Below are 12,875 nucleotides of genomic sequence, written 5' to 3'. Positions count from 1 at the left end.
GGAGGAGTAGAGAAGGCTGTGATGAGGAAAAACTGGCCCATGAGTTCTAGGTGTCTGTAGGAAGTTCCGGTGTGCCAGCACAGTCAGGATAAGGCACTGTGTAGTCAAGAGAGCTATGTTCAGATCGTTCCACCATGAGGAAATGCTTGAGACAGATGTTTGCTTTGTGTTAAACTCTATAGTGTGCAAATTTGTTGACACATTCCATGGGTATCCCAGAAGTGCACACAGATTTTATGTTTTCAATATCTTAGCTTAGCTCAGACTGGCGTTGAATTCCCTACGTCTTGAGGATGAACCTTGAATTTCTGAGCCTCCTGGCTCCATCTCCTAAGTGTATACTACCCTGCCCAGGTTTTAAGGGCTGCAGATGAGCCCAGGACTTCACACGTGCTGGGCAAGGCCGCTATCAGCGGAGTTTTATTCCAGCCCTGACAGGAAGGTCCATGATCTCGCCATTGTCTGGGCTATCCTACTTGTGTTGAGGAGCACAGGGAGAGTGCGGATTGAGAGCTTTGTGCAGGAGGGTGGCTCTGGAATGCTCTCTGCCGCACTGTGGCGGAGACTTTCTGAGGTGCTGCTGGACCACTGTTTAGTGCCACGATGGACACAGAAGGAGGCCTGTTTGTCAGCTGCCTCTGTTACTATAGATACTGCCTCTGACACTTTCCCTTAGCGTGTCTTCCTTTTCAACACACACTGCTCTCTGCTGAGCTCGGGTCCAGTACCTTGTGGATAATGGATGTCTGTTTGTACAGGAGGATTGCTTCTTTGCAGCTTCAAATTGATACACCAGAAGCTAGTGGTCCAGTTTGTGGGATGTCGATTTGTTGATTTTTTTTTAATTGACTTATTTTTATGTGCATTGGTGTTTTGCCTGCATGTATAAGTCTGTGTGAGGGTGTCAGATTCCGTGAAACTGGAACTACAGACAGTTGTGAGCTGCCATGTGGATGCTGGGAATGAAACCTGAGTCCCCTGGAAGAGCAGCCAGTTTTTTAATTGAGTGGTGTGTGCCTGTGTGCCTCATGTTTATAGTATTACTTTATGTTAGGAGTGATTTGTTTTCTCTCCTGCCTGCTCTAGCAGCCATGCTAAAAGCAATCTAGGCCAGACTGCATCATGAATATGAGGCATGCTCATGAATGTGTGCTTATTTTTATCAGCTCTTATTAATATAATCTTGATAATGTCTTACTAAAATATATGTTTAGGAATATCTCCAGTATTCTTAATCTCCTTTTATATTTTCTTTTTGTGGCCACCATTATAGTCTCTTATTCTCTCTTTCTCTCTCTCTGCTCCCAGTGTCCAGACTTTTTCCCTTCCATGTAAGTGGAAAGAAACACTTAATAGAAGTCAGCCCATGTGGCCAGTCGGCCCCTTCTCACTCCACTTAGACTCTGGGTTTTCTGGTAGTCCGCCAAGAGCAACGCTTTTGGCTTCACTAACCCCTCGGGCTTTGCCTGCACAGTGCAGGCAGAAGCATAAGAACTTGTGACAGCCCCGCGCTAGGCTGCCTGTGTGCTTGTAATGTCAGCTCTGGTCATGGTTGCCAGAAGATCATCATTTGTGCTCATTTTAAAAGAATAAGTTGTTAGTGTTTAAACTCAAGGGCTAAACCTTCAGCTTGACAGACAGAATTAGGACTTAAACCATGTTAGGTATCATTAGTCAACAGTGTAGATCAAAGCCTCCAGCTTCCATCCAGAACTGCTCATCTCATTGATAATGCTACGTTGAAGATGGGAGTCTCATGAATGAGACTGGACCAGCCTTAATTGCTTTTAACCTAAAATATCAGCTACCCAGCCAAAGTGATCTGTTAAAATCTAGCCCTTTTCCTCTATCCCTTCTCTGATCCCTCTAAACAATATTCGCCTCCTCCCAGGATAAGTGTGAGCTTTAGTATTAGTTAGGCATGCATATCCTCCCCCAGAGTTTTCAGGATCACCAAAGCAGGGCTCCTATGAAAACCAAAATAGAGCTTCCTTTTTTTGGTGTGTTTCTTCTTGATGTTTTGTTTTGAGTTTTGAGATAAGGGTCTTGAATGACCTGGCCTTGAACTCACTATGTTGAAAGGGCGCCGGTGCGATCAGTAATTAAGGATTTGCCAGACTAGCTTAATACAAAATATACAGCTTTAATAAACAGAAGGAAGACTTACACCAGAATCCCAACGATCCTTCCAGACGCAGGAGCCAGGCGAGAGAGAGAGGGGGGGGGGGCTTTCACCTGCCAGGTTTATAGGTAAACTTTTGCCTTAGAGCAACACGCCCCACAAACAGGATGTGATTAGCTAAACTCCCCTATCAACTATGTAGTTAAGGATGATCTGAACTTTTACCCCTGTTCCTCCACCCCCAAAGTGCTGGGATTGCAGGCTTGCACCATCATGCCCACTGAATGGAGCTCACTATACTTCCAACAGCCTGTCGTCAAAGATCTTGAGCGACAGGAGGGTTCGGGACTCTCTGGACCCAGGCATCTGGGATGCCCACAGGACTCCCGCTCCCTGCGCTTGTGTTTCTTCAGCACCACCTTACACTTCTCCACGTGGTAAAAAGCCTGACACGTGGTTGTGCGTGGCTGCATGACTCTGGGATGTGCAGTAGAGAGAAGTGCCCGTCCTAAATGCAGGGGACTTGAGGCTTCTTTGCACTCTGGGCAGACGCTCTTGTGGAGCTGTGGAGCCCTGAGGCATATGAAGAGCATGAGGAAGAGAAGTCCTCACAGAAGAGGGTGATGGCACGGGTTTCTGGTAACCAGGTGCCTGCCATGTTCTTCTCACAGGTTCCTAAGGATTTGCTACGAACCTAAGCACCGACTTTATACTTGGCTGACTTATCTGTGACCTAAGAGTTGTGTTCTTCCAGCGTGAATTATAATAACTTCCCAGCAGGCACGTACAAGCCCTTCTTCCTAATTTGTCAGGTTGAGCTTCAAGGAATTAAAAGTTCAGGGAGAGGCCTCATGGTTGTGACACCGGGAAAACGATGCCTTGGCTCCCCGTCATTTTTGTTACCCAAAACTATTGTTCCGAAGAATACGTGCAGTCTGTTTTGAAGTTCTGTGTCATCAGAGATAGACGGGTTCTCTGAAGTAAGTGTTGCACACGGCACACGTGTCAGCCTCAGCCTGCTTCCCCTCCACATCTGGGAGGCTAAGTGACCACACTTGATGTGCTGTGTTCTTGAAGAGTCCTGCAGGTGGATGTACTGTATTACTACCACAAACAATTATAACCATGTGAGGTCATATATACTATCTGGATTTAGTCATTCCAACACTCATTCACACATGTGCACACACACACTTAGTTCGAACACATTCAGCTTATTAGGTAATATATAATAGTACAGTGTATATATGTTCTTGCTGTTTTGGGAGCACTGTGTTTTGGGAGCACTGTGTTTTGGGAGCACTGTGTTTTGGGAGCACTGTGTTTTGGGAGCACTGTGTTGTCACAGCCCCCCCCAGCAAGTGTGTGCACGTGTGTGTGTGTGTGTGCGCGCGCGTGCGTGTGCACACGTAACCAATGCTAGTTTTCAGAGTCTCTAACCCAGGCTGGTCTCCAACTCGAGCCCCCCCCTGCTGTTGCCCTGAGTGCTAGGATTATAGGTCTCTACTACCACAGTGGTTGTATATGTAAGGTCATCTGTTAATTCTGTTAATTATGTTTTAATCTTTTTTTCTTTCTATTCTGGGAAAAAATAAACCTGAATTAATTTACAACTGGTAACAGCCTGGGTATGTTCTGAAGCTGTCAAAAGTAAAGTCCTCAGGGGTCCTACCTGTACTGAGCGGAGCTCCAGCCCCCAGCACTCAGCAGTACCTGTCTCCAGCACTGTCTTTTGCTGGAATTTAGAACTAGATAAGGAACCTGGGCCCCCAAATTATTGTTGTTTCCATGGAAACAGTTGAAAGCCTCTCAATTAAAAGTGTCCCTGCAGGCTAGGGAGAGTATTAAAGAGAGTTTCTCTGAGAAGCCAGGTTATTCTCACAGTAAAGCCAGAGAGGACAGAGTGTGGAATCTGCTGTCTACAGATGAGTGAGCGAGGGATCCTCTGTCTACAGATGAGTGAGCGAGGGATCCACTGTCTACAGATGAGTGTGGGATCTTCTATCTACTAATTGGGATTTTTCTTTCTTTTTTTTTTGCCATCCAGGGAAGAATTTTATCTTGATTATTTCAGCTACACTAAGTTTGTTGGCTTTGGCAGAGCCACCTAGATAATTGTCCTGTTATTTGCTAACTCTTTTATGTTCAACCATGGATCACGGAAGTGTTTGGGAACAGTCTGAGCTTTGCTCCCACTTGAACACGAGTCACAAATAAAAAGAACATTTAAAAATATTGATGAGATCCCAAAAGAATCCTAAGTAGCTCATTAAGTACTAACTGCCCACCCATTGGGAATCCTCCTAGAACACAATAACAGAGGTTCACAATATATATTTTCTTAAAGATTATGGTATGTGTATGTGTGTTTTATGTGCATGTGTGTCTGTGTGCTATATGTATGCCTCGTTCCCTCACAGGTCAGAAAAGGGAGTTCAGTTCCCTGGAACTGGAATTTTGGATGATTGTGAACACCATGTGGGTGCTGGGAATCGAACTCGGGTCCCCTGCAAGAACATCAAGGGCTCTTAGCCACTGAGCCATCTCTTTAGACCCTTTGCATTGTAGTCCTAAGGAAAACATTTAGTGTTGCTCATTAGGATGGTACTTCCCTGAGCATGGCAGTGTACAGTGATAATCCCAGCTCTCAGGAAGCTGAAGCAGGGGCATCATGAGTTGAGGTCAGCCGGGAATGCATATAGAAGCTTCGAGAACATACGGACTGGGGGTGGACTTTAGAGAAAGAAGAATTGAAGTGTGAAAACAGAAGAAAGAAGAGAAAAAGAGTTATTAAAATTTTGTGATGAATTTTGATACACACACACACACACATATTTATGGTAAGTGGCTGGAGAGAAGGCTCAGTGGCGAAGAGCACTTGTTGCTTTTCCAGAGGTCCTGTGTCCTCTAATATCATGGCTCACAAACCACCTGCAACTCAGTTTCAGAGGACCTGACTCTGTCTTCTGACCTCCATCAGCACTAGGCATTGCATGCAGTACACATCCATGTAGGCAAAACATATTAATTTTTAAGGTAAAATCAAGGAAAGGCAACAATTGCATACTATCTAAGGGTTTCTGTTGCTGTGAAGAGACAATAATAATAACAGTAAATATGAATGAACTAAAATAAAGACCAGGGCCAGATGGGTTCATGCTGACTCAATCAGACCTTTAAATAAGAACACTAGTGCTGGGCTGGAGAGATGGCTCAGCGGTTAAGAGCATTGCCTGTTCTTCCAAAGGTCCTGAGTTCAATTCCTGGCAACCACATGGTGGCTCACAGCCATCTGTAATGAGGTCTGGTGTCCTCTTCTGGCCTGAAGACACACATGCAGACAGAATATTGTATAATAAATAAAATTTTTTTTAAAAAAAAAAAAAGGACACTAGTGCTTCCCAAATATCCCAAACACAAAGGAGGAGGAAACGCTGTAATCCTATGAGGTCACATTACTGTGTACCGAAACCTGATAAAGACACAGTAACAACAGAAAGGAAAATTGTAGACAAATTTCCGTGATGAACAATGAACATTCTCAGTGATGTACTTGCAAATCAGATTTAAGAACACATCTAAAAGATCACCCACCATGATCAAATTGGCTTCGCCGCATGATCAAGTTGGCTTCATTTCAGAGATGCGAGGGTGGTGCACCACGCACAAATCAATACATGTAATTAATCATCACATAGATGACCTCAAGGACAGAAATCACATTGTCATCACAATAGATTTAAATGGACAGAACCCACTATCCCTTCATGATTTAAAAAAAAAAATGCCCTTGAGGGGCCTGGAAAGATGGTTCATCAGGTTGGAGAACCTGCTGCTCTTTCAGAAGACATTTCAGTTCCCAGCACCCACGTCAGGCTTGCGGCCCTAACTCCAGTTTCAGGCGAATCTGAAATGACTGGACTGGCCACTGGGCACCTGCACTCATTTGCACACACACTATACATAATTTAATAAAAATAAATTTAAATCAAGTCCTTAAGGAGCTCAATAGATTAAACATAGCTCAACATAATGAAGACTATATGTGGTAAACATTTACCCAGCATTATACTAAATGGAGAAAAGCTCAATGCAGTTCCCGTGAAATCAGGAACAAGATAGGGGCATCTACGTTTTGCACTCTGGGGTTGGGTGGGTATGCACACACTGTGTGTAGTGCACATATGCAGACATCAGAGGTTGACGTTGCCTCTCTCTGTTTTCCACCTTAGTTTTCAAGCGAGGGTGCCCCACCAAACTTGCAGCTTATCCTTGCAGCTAGTCTGGTTAGTGAGCGCCAGGAACCACGTGCTCCCACACCCACCCTCATCTTGGGATTAGAGCCCCATATCATCACGCACACACATGCTTTTGTGTGCATGCTAGAGAGCTCTAGTCCTCATGCTTGCCTGGCAACCCCCTCCCCGCTGAGCCATCCTCCTCAGACTCCGCCCCCAACGCTTTTCTTACTCTGATGAAATCTTAGCCAGAGCAGTAAGTTAAGATCGGAAAATAAACGAGGTACAGATGGGAAGAGCAATCAGTTCTCTTATTTGCAGCTGATATTGTTTATACATAGACACTCTTAGACCAGAGAAGTCCACCAGAAAACTCCTCAGAGCCGTTATCACTTCCGTCAGAATAACGGTGCAGAATACACATACGAAAGGTAGCCTTCCTATCTACCAGTAACAAGTGTACTCAGAAAGTAAACAGCCCCGTTCACACTTGCCTAAAGAAAGACCTTGGAACATACCTAACCGAGGAAGTGAAAGACGTCTACAATGAAGACTGGAGAACAGTGGAGGAAGGCAGGAAAACGTCTCATGCTCAGGGACTGGGAACTTCCGTACTGTGAAAATGACTACCTTCCCAGAAGCAACCTACAAATTCCGTTCATTCCCCATCTAAAATTCCAATGTCATTTTTCACGGAAATAGAAAAATCTTCAATTCATACGGAAGTACAAAGGACCCCAGGTAGACAAAGCCATCATGAGACAAAAGGACAATGGCAAGTTGATTCAGAGTGTTTCGGGGACCGCGGAGCTGAAGTAACAAAGCAGCATGGGACTGGCCCAGGAGCAGCCACCAAGATCAGTCGCACACGGTGGAGGATCTAATGTCAGCACGTGCAGCTACAGCTGCCTGCATTTTCACAAGACTTTAAGAATATACAATGGAGGGGCTGGAGAGATGGCTCAGTGGTTAAGAGCACTGACTGCTCTTCCAGAGGTCCTGAGTTCTATTCCCAGCAATCACATGGTGGCTTGTAACATGAGGGGCCGGCTTGTTGGGGTTTCTGTCCCACCCGGTACACCACATCCGGCATACCCCAAGGAAAATCACACACAGGACTCCATAAGATTATAAACTGATTGGCCCATTAGGTCAGGCTTCTTGTTAACTCTTATAACTTATGTTACCCCATTATCCTTATCTACGTTAGCCACATGACTCCGTTCCTTTCTCAGCTGGGCAAGTTACATGCTGCCTCTTCGGTGGTCTGCGCAGGAGTGGCAGAGGGAGCTTCCTGTTTTCCCAGAATACTCCCAGTCTCTTTGCTCCACCCCTACTTCCTGTCTGGCTTTCCCACCTATACTGCCTGCCTGGCCAATCAGCATTTGATTAAAATATGATTGACAGAATATAGACAATTCTCCCACACTAGTGGCTCACAACCATCCGTAATGAAATCTGGTGCTCTTCTGGCGTAAGGGCGTACATGGAGGCAGAATGTTGTATACATAATAAATATATAAATAAATCTTTAATATATATATATATATATATATATATATATACACAATGGAGAAGAGTCTTTTTTAACACACGATGGTGGAAAACTGGATATCCACATGTAGAAGAATGAAACGAGAGCCTTATCTCTTGCTGTGTACAAAGCTCAACTCCAGATGGACCCACGACCTTAGCATAAACCGCGAAAATTCCGAAGCCAGTAGGGAAGATGTTTCCAGGTATTGGCATGGGGGCTGGAGAGGCTCTTGGTGGCGACAAGCACTTGCTGTCCTATCCCAGAGGACTGGAGTTTCGTTCCCAGCACCCGTGTTTGGCTGCTCATAGCTGCCTGTGTGGCTCCCTCTCCAGGGGCTCTGACACCTTTTCTGGTTTCCTCAGGTACCTGCGCACAGGTGTGCGTATACATACATGTAAATAAAAAAAAATCTTAAAAATCTATGCTGGCATTGGCAGGAACTTTGTGACTAGGACTCATAAGGCAGTTGATAAGTCTGATTTCAGGAAATGAAAAGCTTCTGCCCAGCAAAGGAAACAGCCTAGTGAGGACAGCAAAATGGAGGAAAATCTTTGCTATCTGACAGAGAATTAATATCTAGAATATACAAAGAAATAAAAAAAAAACAAAGGAACCAAACAGTAAATGGTCTTTTGAGCAGACAGTTACCAGAAGAGGAAATACAAATGGCCGATAAACATGAAAAATTATTCAGTTGGACATCAGAGAAATGCAGATAAAAACACCATTCAGATCCCATCTCACCCCAGTCGGAATAGTAGTCATTAAAACAACAACATCGAACAGTGGTTTAGATGTGAGCGAAAGAGAACCCGTAGGAGAGAACCGTAGGAGCGAAAGAGAACCCGTAGGAAAGAGAACCATTCTGGGGGGATGGGAACTAGTCAGGCCACTATGGATATCAGTGTGGAGTTTCCTCAAAAGACACAAAATAGCCCCACCATATGACCTGATTATATACTGCTCCTGGACATTTACTCAGAAGACTCCAGTCGACATAGGACAGAGACACTGACAGACACATCAGTGTTTGTCACAGCATTGTTCTCTATAGTTCAGCTGTGGTACCTAAGTGTCCATCAGTGTAGGAATGGACAAAAGAAATGCAATGTGTACACACTAGGAATTGTGTTCAGCCATGAAGAAGAATGAAGTTGTCTTTTGAGGGAAATGAGTGATGGAGACCATCGTGTTAAGCAAATGAAGTTGTCCTTAGGATGACAGATCCTGTTTCCCACTTATGGGTACTAGGTGTTAGAGATACATAAAATCATGTGTGTAGTTGTCTAGGGGAATTCAGAGGATGAAAGAAAGTGGGGAGAGCCAGGAAGGGGAGGTTAGCAAGACTGGGGGTGTGGCGGTATTCTGTTCAAAGTACACTGTATAGTTACAAGCACATACTTGCCTTATATAACTAAATTTAAAAAACAAAACAGCAAAACTAATGAGGTTGGGAAGATGCTTTAGTCGGTAGGATGCTTGGTGTACAAACATGAGGACCTGACTTCCATCCTCAGCATCTGTGTAAAAAGCTGACTGGAATGGCTCGTGCATGCCATCCAGGACTGGAGAGGCAGACAGACTTTTTCCCAGACAAGCTAGGCTAATTAGAGAGTCTCAAACTCCAGTGAGAAACTCTGACTCAAAAAGAAATAAAATTAAAAAGTAAACCAAGAGAATGGTGCCTGAAGAATAACACCCTCTGTGTACATAACAGTTGCCCTCTGGTGTACACAATGTGCACACTGCACATAGGCACGCATACATGCGTGCACACACACACTGTAAATGCTTAATAAATGTAAACTTGCTGAAAAGGAATGATAACTCTCCAAGGTGATATGCAAGTTACTTCCATCTGATGCTCACGCATTGTAACCACCTATGGCAATGTTACATTGTCCTCCAAAGTAACATGTATAATTACTTTATATCAATTTCAAAAAATTAAAAATTGTAAGGAAAAGGGAACATGTTCCTCTTTCCCTTGCACCTCTGCTGTTTTGTCCTTGATACCAAGTAAATCAGGTCTACTTCTCCCATAATGAACTTTTCAACGTGTATTGTGTGCACTCCAAGCGTGCTTGGCCACTGACTGAACGAGGCCAAACGTGAAGACTTGAACTGCCATGGGCAGTCCAGAGGCATTAACTTCCAACACTGGGGCCTTAACTCCATGGCCTGCTTTCTGTTTGACGTCTCTAGCGATAGTTTATTTTTCAATATCATTTGTATAAGTACAGATTTGTTTTGGTGTTTCTGTGTTTTTTGTCGGGGTTTTCCCTGCTAGGGTGAGTGTCCATGTTCTCAGCTTAAACACATGACTAGATGTACCCATGGGTCTGTGCAGTTGCCAGAAGGATGCAGTGTCATCCCACACCCTTGTGCACACACCCTCATCGCCCCTGCTCTGAAACTGCCCACCTTGCCTTAGTGACTTTATTTAAAGCCCTCGACATTTCTGCTAAGGTCAAGCTTCACAGGTGAGTGTCGTAATTTCTCTTCAAACACACTCTGTTGTCCTCACTTTGACACTCCTATAAAGAAACAACTTCAAACCCCTAAAATGCTATTCCTAGAATGTCTGAACGATTTCCAGGTGGATGGAAAGTTAAAATTCCTGCACTCAGGTTTGAATGGCACCGCTTGGGAAGCACTTGCAGGCAAACGCCTGGCCCGCTCCGCCGAAAAGTGCTGAGACAGACATCTGCTCCCGTTCTAAAATAACCCACGACCTTCAGCCTGTCACCAAACTGCTCCGACGTACGTTTTCCTCATCCAAAATTGGATGCATCAGCCTGTTCCAGGTTGGTGGCAGTGCTGTGTGGACAGATATTCAATACCTGTTTTCAGTTGTATCGCAAACAATACTGCAGCTGTCTATAGGTATTTTGATTTGAGAGTTCGGAAAAAAAAATGTAATAGGAAAATGAGATATTGGTGGTTCTGGGTATTTCAGACTCTGGGTTGGTTCCAAAAACGCTGTCACTAGTCTCCATAGGACCCATTCTAAGTATGCCCATTACATGTTAGAGAAATGGTATAATTTCTGGTGGGTTTCTATGTGTTCTCAGACTTCAGAATGGAGTTCTTGGCAATGGGTATTGTTTGTGTGGAAATATCATTACTTTGGATTCTTTCTATAGTCTAAGGGTAGAAGAGGAAAGGAATTGAAAGTAAGGGGATGACTTGTCTTTTTTTTAGTCTCCACCTCGGAAGCAAACACCTCCAAAAGCGAACATAGAGCACTTGAGTGGAGCACATATGTGGACCTTAGGGACCTGAACCTGGTGGGGCCGCCGCCCACGAGGCTCAGGGTGGATTCTGGGGGCTCGCCTCTCCCCGGGAAGCCTTGGGCGCTTAGGGCCAAGCCTGCAAATCATTTGCAAGCTGCTAGCTCCACCTCACCCCCGTATTTCTGGAGACATGCCAAGGGCTCTGATTGGCCCTGGGAGGCTTCTCACGGTCGCTCTTTCTGTTTCCGGGGTACATTTGTTGTTGCATCCACTTTTTACTCAAAACCGTATGTGTTTAAGGGCGCTGAAGCAAGGGGATCGTCTATACTTCCGGCATCCGGGGCCTGACGACGATGCGTTAGGTTATTGTGCAGCTCTTTGCTGTTTTACCAGAAACATAAACAGTTGATCTTGCAGAGAAATCTGTTTCTCTCCCTCCCTCCCTTTCCTTCAGTTTTTCCCTTCTTACTTTCCTTTCTCTTCTCCGCTCCCTTCTTATTCTCTTCCCCTGTGTGGTCCCTTACCAATTATCCCAAATACAGATGCCTGTATTTGGTTTTCTTTGAGAGGGGGAAAGGTTTTCTTTGAGAGGGGAAAGGCGAGCGAACTAACCCTCACTTGTTGGCGGTTCAGCCTCGGCTTCTGACTCCTCGTGTCTTCTCTTCCTCTCCCAGGGTGTCCTCTCCAACATCTCGTCCATCACTGACCTCGGTGGCTTTGACCCCGTGTGGCTCTTCCTCGTGGTGGGAGGCGTGATGTTCATTCTGGGGTTTGCAGGGTGCATTGGAGCACTTCGGGAAAACACCTTTCTCCTCAAATTCGTAAGTATTGCCGATTCCGCTCGCGGTTTGCGTTCCAGCCTCTTACACCAAGAGGACACGCCTAACTACAGGCAAGATGGTAAGCATACCACAGGCCTGGGCAAAAAAATACGGCCCACTTTTATTTCAAGAGGGCTGCCTTCCTCCCCTGCCTGGGCATGCCTCTTTGGCGGTGTAGGTACTATCCAGCCTTGCCATGAATGGAGGCTTTGTACATATATGCAGCAGAACTGTCTCTAATCTCTAAGTAGTCTTAGGAAGGAATGAGGTGTGGAGGGGTGTGTATTGTATGTGTGAGAGTGCACACTTGTAGGCAGTGAATATTCTACACAGAAAGCTGTGCGGATAATAGTCTAGGAAAACTAGGCCGTGGCCCAGCTTCTCTAGCTTCCCAGCTTGCATAGTTTGGATAAACATGGAGATAGGGTCCAGGTGAAAATCCTCTGTGAGCAGAGCGGCACCTTTTAGCTGCTTTACGGCATGTGACTGCTGCATTTGTAGAGGAGCAACTTTAGCCGGAGGGGCAAAGTAGAGAATGAACACGAAGGCCTTCCCTTTGGAGCTCCTTTCCAAGCAGAACATTAGCGTAGAGAACATATTTGTATCTTAAATAAGAATGGTAAATACGACTACCTCTGTGTAACAGAACTACAGCTTCCTTGTTGAGCGATGCCCTCAAATGTAACTTGACCCTGCTTTCTGCACTTTGGAGAATGAGGCGTTAGCTTAGAGGGCCTACAGCATGTCTGTTTCTGCCAGATATTTGGTGTGGATTTAATTTGGCCTCATTGTGTGTGGGGACTGGCATTCTAGTGTTTTCTGTAGGAAAAATAAACACTCACTCTCCTCTCCAAAGGTAGAGGAGGAACAATCAGAAGGACCTGCCTTCCTGCCATGAGGGAGGACAAGGAAGCTTCCAGA

The 12,875-nt window shown here is 45.1% G+C and overlaps 1 protein-coding gene across 2 annotated transcripts in view; it reads left to right on the top strand.

Moving 5' to 3' along the window:
• Tspan5 (tetraspanin 5) overlaps positions 1-12,875 on the top strand; it is a 168,919-nt gene that overhangs the window by 143,051 nt on the left and 12,993 nt on the right. The window contains exons 1-2 of one of the 2 annotated variants that reach the window (XM_087897522.1): positions 11,410-11,495; positions 11,808-11,954. In XM_087897522.1, the coding sequence (XP_087753648.1) occupies positions 11,889-11,954 (66 nt within the window). In that variant the 5' untranslated portion in view covers positions 11,410-11,495; positions 11,808-11,888. Of the gene's footprint in view, positions 1-11,409; positions 11,496-11,807; positions 11,955-12,875 lie in introns of those variants that run through there. The other variant, XM_048456866.3, reaches the window with a different exon arrangement.

Source organism: Myodes glareolus, chromosome 17 (assembly GCF_982192425.1).
Source record: "Myodes glareolus chromosome 17, mMyoGla1.1, whole genome shotgun sequence".
Classification (NCBI taxonomy): domain Eukaryota; kingdom Metazoa; phylum Chordata; class Mammalia; order Rodentia; family Cricetidae; genus Myodes; species Myodes glareolus.
This window is presented reverse-complemented; position numbering and strand designations above follow the sequence as displayed.